The 8,762-nt window shown below is 40.5% G+C and overlaps 1 protein-coding gene across 1 annotated transcript; it reads left to right on the forward strand.

Moving 5' to 3' along the window:
- Window positions 1-4,670: 4,670 nt before the first annotated feature.
- LOC120436048 (low affinity immunoglobulin gamma Fc region receptor II-a-like) lies at window positions 4,671-8,530 on the forward strand. Its single transcript, XM_039606348.1, has 6 exons — window positions 4,671-4,914; window positions 4,997-5,242; window positions 5,404-5,541; window positions 5,728-5,760; window positions 6,002-6,079; window positions 7,606-8,530. Exons 1-6 carry the CDS (start codon window positions 4,794-4,796, stop codon window positions 7,686-7,688), a joined length of 699 nt encoding a protein of 232 aa, XP_039462282.1. The 5' UTR covers window positions 4,671-4,793; the 3' UTR covers window positions 7,689-8,530.
- The last annotated feature ends 232 nt before the right edge of the window (window positions 8,531-8,762 follow it).

An 8,762-nucleotide genomic window follows, 5' to 3' on the forward strand; every position in this document is an offset into this window, starting at 1 on the left:
AAAAGATACAAACTGCTTCTCTTTTAGAGATCTACTCTAGCTGAAGGTTGTGAGTTACAATAGTTATATATGGGATGCTTGACAAAATTTTATTTTCCTTGCCTTCTGTCTTTACCACCGGCACACACTCAACTCTGGAGTTCTGACATCCAATGTAACTGTATGTTTACTCAATCTCCATTAATGATTGTATATAATCTGAAACATACATAAACACACACTCCCTCATGCTCATACACTGCAATACAGCAATGATCTAAGAAAATATTGGTATCAGACAAAATTCACTCTAATGATACCTCCTGTCTTCTCTCTCTTGCGCTATGTGATCACACAGATCATATTTGTTGCAAATTAGTTCAATACTGTGTCATTTACACTAATTTAAATGTTTCCTCTTCTATCAAGCAACTTAACAAGTGTTAAATAAGTGACTTTAATAATGCCCAATAAATACCAAACAATAATTCCTAAGCATTATTAGTTTAAACATTGACAGAAATCACAATACACTGACATTTTAATGGTTTTAAACATGGTATCAGGTACATATAAACGCTGTTAAACTTGGAACCTTTTTGTAACTGAAAATATATCTTGCAATATTTCATGACAACCAGCAGATGGCAGAGTTGGGCGGCTACTATAGGGCAATACTTACAAATAGCTCTGACAGCACTAAGCAGCTCCTTCAGTGGCAAAGTGCGGCACACACAATTTGGGATGGAGAGCTTTTGCAGGTCTTTCCTCCCCACTGCTGTCAGACTCCACAACAAAGACTTCAACTGATCAACCACACACATCCACACATGTGCAATAGCAATAACACTAAGTGCATTACTCTTTTCTGGCATTATTGTCTTATACTCAATTGTATCTAGTATTTTATTTTATTCTATTCTATTCTGTTGTGTACAGTATCATATTGATATCTTATTCCAGTGTTTTTCTGTAATTTTTCTAGGCAACTTTGCATTGTCCTCAGCTGTAACAAAACAAATTCCCCACACCTGGGACCAATAAAAGTTATCTTGTATTATCTTATTCTCTGTTGCCTATATTGTAGAGAGTTGGGATGATAAAATAAATTTAATGTTGGAAATATTATATTTAGATTATATTACCAAAATGTGTCTCTATTCTCATGAAGGACATTAGTTCACTTTTGTTTACTAGCTCATCTTAAAATTACTGTTGGGTAAGCATGACACATGGTCGCTCCACCTCAGATACATCACAAACCAATAAAAGAAAATCTCACTAAAAGTAATAATAAGATGCAATTAAGATTTCTGCCTCTTATTTTCTTTGTTGTTTTCTTTTTTCCCAGTCCTGTCCAGCAGTGTAGCAATCAGAATTGTTGTCTGAAGGCCAAAGAAATGCCCAACAGATTTATTTCACAGGTGGATAATTTTGGCTGTTGCTATACTTGTCCACTATCCATATTTTATTAGAACTGAATTTGATTTTTTTTTTTGAGTTATTAAAATCACACAAGATGGGGAGAAGGAAGAGAGAATCAGGGAGAAAGTTAACAGAAGGAGAGGGATAGAGAAAAAAACTGTTTGCTTGACCTCCAGCTGAAAAAAAAAATGTGCGAAAAAAGCAACACAGCAGGAAATCCACAGAAACAACCAACATATGTATAAGTAACAGTAAATAATAAATATTAAATGTTATTGAGCAGAATACAGTATTATTAATACATGATATGTTTAGATTCAGCAGCCGACCAAGATCAAGTCCAAGAGTGTTTCTGTGCATGTCAGTTTGTACACCTGTGTGAACATGTGAGTGTTAAGCGTGCTTGTGTTCATAAGGTTTCTCCTTTTAAGTATCTAATAGTAGGTGTGGGGAGCCACAGTCCTGCCCCCCAGGACATGAAGTAGGCATGGAGGAGACCCCGGCCCCAGAAATCCAGAGGCCTGCCAGACCAGGAGGATAACAGCAGGGGCAAAGCCTTCAACATGGTAAAATGGAGAGGTGGGCACCAGAACTACAGGTGAGGCTAAATAAACAGACTGTCTGGACTCCGTTCAGTGTGCCCAACCCCAAGGCCCTATATGTATGTGTAAGTAATGTGAGTATATAAGTTGCAGAATAAAAGTGTGGCACACAATGTCAAACAAAGGAATATCTCTCCTGCACCTCAGTGAAGCATCTGCACCTCAACGGCCTACATGTGGGGTGGTGTGATGGAGTGGGAGGAGGAAAGCATTTAGGTATGGGCTTCTCCGTTTCCCTGAAATCCACCAAGGCCCCTCCAGACTGGGGTCCACAGCAGCAGCACTACAACACCCCACAGAGCTCAGGGCAGCCTGACCCCACCACAAAGGAAAACTGCAACCACTCCAACATTCAGTCAATTCCCAGACTACATAAGACACCAGACATCCAGGTTGAGTTCATCCTGCACCCTTGCTAGATCCCCCCACCCCCGCACCCACCCACTTGTAGAGTGGACTCCTCAAGAGCAGAGATGACATGGTAACATGGTAACAACCTCCCTGCCAGTTAAAGCTTCACCCAGTTCCACTTATGCACCAAAGGCCTCGTGCCAGGGCACACCAACCAGACCCAAACCGTCAAGAACCTCAAGTCCCCAAGCCCAATCCAGACCCACCCAGGAGCAGCGCAGCTACCAGGTTGCAGCTACAACTATGTCTGCTGGCACAGTCAGACCACACAGCCCTGCTGCATGCAGCTGGAGGACGGAATTGTACAACCCTTGGTGGTCTTTGAAAATTGACTTTAGTAAGTTTCAATTTCTTTTTTAATATAGATTAAATTTGTTGATTTAATTTGGGTTCATCTTTCCAAAGTAATTCAGAAATTGATGATTCCAGAGACCTAAACCAGTCTGGTGATGGTTTACTTGGGATAATTGAAAATAAATAGTTCATTCTTGGCAAGACCATCATTTTTCTTGAAGCAACCCATCCCATGACTGATATGGGCCAGAAAATTTTGCACTTTTTTAAAAGGTGGAATATGGTTTGATTTTGTTAAATCTGAAAGCTTAGGAGAAACATTCATATCTAAATATTTAATACTTGAGATTGCAGTGGGTTGGAGGGGTATGAAAAGAGCAATTACTCTGAAATTTTACCCATCATGTTCTACAATCTTCCAAACATAGAAAGGACTGCACTGAGACAAGTTTAGAAGAAGCAGGGGATTCATTAGTTTTGTGAGGAGGAAGGTAATGTGTGTTTTAATCACATGATTCATATTATACATGTTATACGTGTATAACACATGTACATCAATGTTTGCTATTAGTTGTTTAACGTTAGCTTGCCAGTTAAGCCGCTGTTACGTCAAGTCTTTGTTTCCCCGGAAACACTTGAGTTTTATTTTGCGAATTCTATGTTCAGTAGTTTTTGTTTGTTTGTTTATTATTTTTGTAACATTTTTTTTCCATTTCCGTTGTCTTTTTTTGTGTTTCTTTTGTGTGGTTTTGCACAGTTTTTCTATTTGCTGTTTTCTTCTTAAGTTGCTGTCCATTTGACCTCTCCAGGCCAGTCAGTAGCTGACCAAAATGTGACTGAAATTAGAGTGTCAATGATGCTTAAGCTGTAGAAAATGGGTCTAGAGTACAGCCCATCTTCATCTGATGGAGAGAAACAGTAGGGGTGAAATGACAAATAACAACAGTGATATAAATGGTGAGGATTTGTTTATTATTCACTGTATTCATTACCTCCCAACGACCTTCTGGGAGAAGGGAGAGGGCCTCCGTCTTGGAAGAAGATCACCTTAAGGTTCCAAACAGGTGGAATCCTTTAATCCTAATGGATAGGAGGAGCTGTGAATGAGGACCTGAACAAGAGGATTGTTTTTGCCCATTAATCAATAACAGGAACAGCACTGTCACAATAACAACCATGTGTTAACATGCTGATGCATGAAACTAAGAAGGCAGACATGATAGATATGCAATGACTACAAGTTGTATTAAAAGCAGCAGTTTGTTTTCTCCGCTTTGGCAGTGATCTGAAACTGCGGGTAACTTTAATGTAACATAGCTCATTCAAATACTATTTTTAAATGTTTAGCATCGCTTCAGCTGCAGAAAGAAGCCACACAGGAAACACCCCTGCTCACTGACTTAACGTTTGTCAGGTGTGCACATAGTGAGCAGCAAGACATCATGGAGGTCAGAGCTCTGTGCATCAAACTCTGTAAGTACTTTATTCTTTTTCTACATTAGAGCTAAATTATAAATAGTTTAGTAAATTTAATAATGAGCTTTAGATGTAATACTTTTCTTTTTTTTAAATTTCAGAAAATATTTTCTAATTTAGTTGTGCCATCCTGAGATGTTATTATTATTGCACTGTAGGCCTCAATAATTTGTATAATCTATCTCTATTTTGTCTCTTCAGTTATGACTCTTGTGGTCCTTTGTGCACATGGTCAGAAAGTTGGCAAGTATCAAAAAAAATGCTTGTTGATATGGATGTTGTTTAATATATTATATATATGTGGACCAAATATATTAAAAGTAGGAAAAAAGTATTCTTCTGTGATCATGTACATAAAGAGTTATGGTGCACATTTTCAGTTCATTTTCCTTTTTTCCTGAAATGTTGTTTTCTCTATATTTAGGTAAAGCTCATCAATGAGTCTTTTCTTTTGTTCTTTTCTCAGATGCAGTGTCCTTTCGAATCAGTCCAAACAGACTGCAGTTCTTTGAATATGAAGCAGTAACATTTTACTGTGATGGGGTCCTTTATTGTCAAGTTGTTCATAAATTCAAAGGGAAAATAGAATCATGTAGCAAAGCTAACATGAAAACACCAACAGGATCATACTGCACCATTTCAAATGTTTATCCAGAGGACAGTGGGGAGTACTGGTGTGAGACTGAAGGAGGGAACAGAAGCAACAAAATCAACATCACTGTCACTGGTATGTTTACACATACGGTAACAATGTTTTGTGATTTTAAATGATTTTAATATCACGTGAATCACAGACTTGTGTTATACAGTTGGTTCTGTGATCCTGGAGAGTCCTGCCATTCCTGTAATAGAGGAAGGAAATGTGACTCTGTGGTGCAGAAACAAGACGGCTTCTTCCAACTTCACAACTGATTTCTATAAATATGGACATCCCGTCCATAATAGCTCCACAGGAAACATGACCATCCACAGAGTTTCCAAGTCTGATGAAGGACTTTACAAGTGCAGCATTTCAGGAGTTGGAGAATCATCAGAGAGCTGGCTCAGTGTCAGAGGTGATTTGAAGCCTTTATAACCTTCCTGTTGTGTTGTCTGATTGTCCGTCCCTCAGGTTTTTAGAAGCTTTTAATGCCGGATATGTAACGTTTTAAACATCATCTCAGTATGAAGAAGCTTGAATTAACATTTTATCTTCCGCTTAATTTTAAACATTTAGCAACTAATCCAGACATTTGCAATGATACAAGACCTTCCACCTGTGATGCCACACCTTGGATCATTTCCACAACTGTATTCGGTTCACTGATGTTGGTGGTGGGACTGTATCACTTGGGCAAATGTTGCTGGAAGAGAGGTAAAAAAAACAAAAAAAAGAAAACAATTGCTGCTACCTAAATGTTTTTACATGGATTACATTTATTGTGGTTAAGTTTAGTTGGTGCATAACGTTTGAAAAAGTCTTCTTTCTCGATGGCTGTGTTGATACAGTTTTTTTTTGTTGTTGTTTTTTTTTTTCCTTTCTCCTGTCCATCAACAACAGTCAATGGTTCAGGCTCCCCCGACGATCAAACAGGTCAAAACACAAACACAGTGGCAGTATTGTCATTATACCGTGAAACTGAAGGAAACTAGAAGATATATAATTTGAAATAGAAATGCTCTTATTGATTATTTGGATATTGTATTGAAGTTATGCTGAGTTTATTTTTTAATTCATTTATTTTTTGATAGGCTGAAGCTATAGACTATTTATTAAGCTAAGTAAGAGTCAGTGCCTGTTTTCATATATTTTGCTAACTTTTATTATTTTACAGTTTCCACAGCAGCCACTATTGAGAATCCAGTCAGAGAAATGTATGCTGTTATAAGAAAAAAAAACAGGAAGAAGAAAGGTATTTTATAAAACGTTTTAGAACTTCTCTCTAAATTGACAAGCAGGCAATTATAATTAGTTTTCTTGTTGCTATGACCTGCATCTCTGTTTGTATATGTAATTATTTATACATTTGGAGATTTTAGTGATAATTTTCAATGTGTAGGATATTTTTATTGGCTTTGTTCCATGTTCCCGGCCAGGCCCCATGGACTAAGGCCCAGCCACCAGACGCAGGGCGGGGCCCCGGGCAGGGTGAACTGTTCCCTCGATTGTCTTTTCATAGGGGTCTTCTGAATCGCTCTTTGTCTGGTCCCTCACCCAGGACCAATTTGCCATGGGAGACCCAACCACGGGGCAAAAGCCCCCAGACAAGGACATTGTAGGGCTGTCTTGGTTGACACGTCTCTGTAATGTTGCGTGAAGATCAGGGGCAGTACCCCTGGACTGGCAGACCAGGGTGGTGGCCCCCGGAGGGTGTGTTTCAACTACAGGGGATTCACACTCCTCAGCCTACCTCGGGACGTCTATGCCAGGGTGCTGGAGAGGAGAGTCCATCCGTTAGTTGAACCTCAGATACAGGAGGAACAATGCGGTTTTTGTCCTGGTCGCGGAACACTGGACCAGCTCTTTATCCTCTCGAGTATAATTGAGGGTGCATGGGAGTTTGATCAACCAGTCTACATGTGTTTTGTGGACTTGGAGAAGGCATTCGACCGTGTCCCTCGGGGGGTCCTGTGGGAGGTGCTCTGGGAGTATGGGGTGACTGGCCCATTGTTACTGGCTATTCAGTCCATATATGACCGTTGCAGGAGCTTGGTCCGCATAGCCGGCAATAAGTCAGACTTGTTCCTGGTGGGTGATGGGCTCCGCCAGGGCTGCCCTTTGTCACAGATTCTGTTCATAATTTTTATGGACAGAATTTCTAGGCGTAGCCAAGTGGCGGAGGGCTTTCACTTCGGTGGTCTCAGGATCTCATCTCTGCTTTTTGCAGATGATGTGGTCCTGTTGGCTTCATCAGGACCACATCCGTACCTCCAAATCTGAGGCCATGGTCCTCAGCTGGAAAAAGGTGGATTGCCCACTTCGGGTCAGTCCCAAATGGATGAGTTTAAGTATCTCGGGGTCTTGTTTACGAGTGATGGGAGAAGGAAGCAGTGCTTTTCTGCCAGAGACAGTATTAAAATGAATGCTACTTGTCTGATTATTTGTCTGAATTTTCTTGTGTTCCACAGTCTGCTTTGTGTACTTCCCATTCTGTATTTTCAAAGAGGCAGAGGTGCAGGTTGCTTCCCAGTCTGCTTCCAATTCGGCACCTCTGCCTGTCAGCTCGTTATGGGCTCTTGCTCTTGGCCCGCGCACCTGTGCTGATTGCCACCACCTATTAATGATCAGTCTGGGGACCTCTGTAACTATTTAATGCTGTGGCACGGAGCAGTTAGTTGCAGGAACGTTGAACTTCCCATGTTTGTTCTCCCACCTCATTCTTAGAAATCGCTCTTTGTTTACTCACCTGTGTAACTAACCTGTGCCCTCTCTATACAGATTTCCCCAGACCTGGTGGTGGACGCTCCCGTGTGATTTCTGTGTACGGCAGCGTGAGTCGAGATCTGGATGAGAGTGGCTGAAGAGGAGTGGTGGTGATTGTGCTGTGTGTGGATTTCCTTCCCTCTTCCCCCTGGACCCTAGCTGTGTATATATATATATAGATAGATAGATAGATAGATATGTATATCACTGTGGTTTACCCTTTTTCTAAATAAACTGTCACCTTTCTGCTTACCAGGACTCGTTCTGTGTGTGAGACTGTCCATTAGCAATGACACCTATGCTGAGGCTAGCAAGGAGCAGGCCCATCCCTCCACCCATACCCGCTTCTCGGGTGGGGACAGCTGGTGTTTAGCCAGTCTTAGAACCCAATGACAGTGCTCTGCGCTGCTGGCCACACGGCCAACCTCCTGAACTGCTCTGTGTAGGCCACTGGCTACGTGGCCAGCCCCCTAAACTACTTGTTCTTTGTTTGGAACTCTAATGGTCCTAATGACCCAGTGTTTTTGTCTTTTTGGACTTTGTTTATTATTGTGCTGAGCTATGTGTCTTATTCTTTATTTGGTATTGTTTAGTTTCCTTCTGCTTGTAGTTTAATCATGTGTATTTCTAGTTCTTAGTTACTTATTTATTTAGTCTGTTCTCTTTCGCGTCCTGTTTGTCTTGGTCTTGACTCTGTTTGTCCTCCCCAGCATCTCCTGTGTCAGTTAGTTGTATCTCACTGTAAAGTCTGTCTTGTCACCTTGTTTTGTCTTGTTCGCCGGTTTCCCATTCATGTCTCTGTGTATCTGTCCGGTTTCTGTCATGCTGTTTGTCCCTCACTCACTCCCCATTATTTTGGTGGAGAGTGAGTGAGTGACAGTCTTTTGTCGTGTGCACATGTTCAGGTGTTTTCCCTCTGCCTTGATTCCCTCTTGCATATACATGGTCTTTCTTTCTCTCTCTCCATCCAGTGTTACAATCTCGTTCTTGCTCCATATTTTGCCTCTTTGGATCTCCGAGTTCTTGCCAGTTAAATTATTGAAATTTAACTTATAACTTATAATATAAAAATAATATAAATATGCTATAATATACATTTAACTTAAGTTAATTATTCGAATAAAGCTGATTATAAGTTCAGTTCAGCCTTTGACTCCCTCATATTGGGTCCA

The sequence above is a fragment of the Oreochromis aureus genome, linkage group 3 (genome assembly GCF_013358895.1).
Source record: "Oreochromis aureus strain Israel breed Guangdong linkage group 3, ZZ_aureus, whole genome shotgun sequence".
Classification (NCBI taxonomy): Eukaryota; Metazoa; Chordata; class Actinopteri; order Cichliformes; family Cichlidae; genus Oreochromis; species Oreochromis aureus.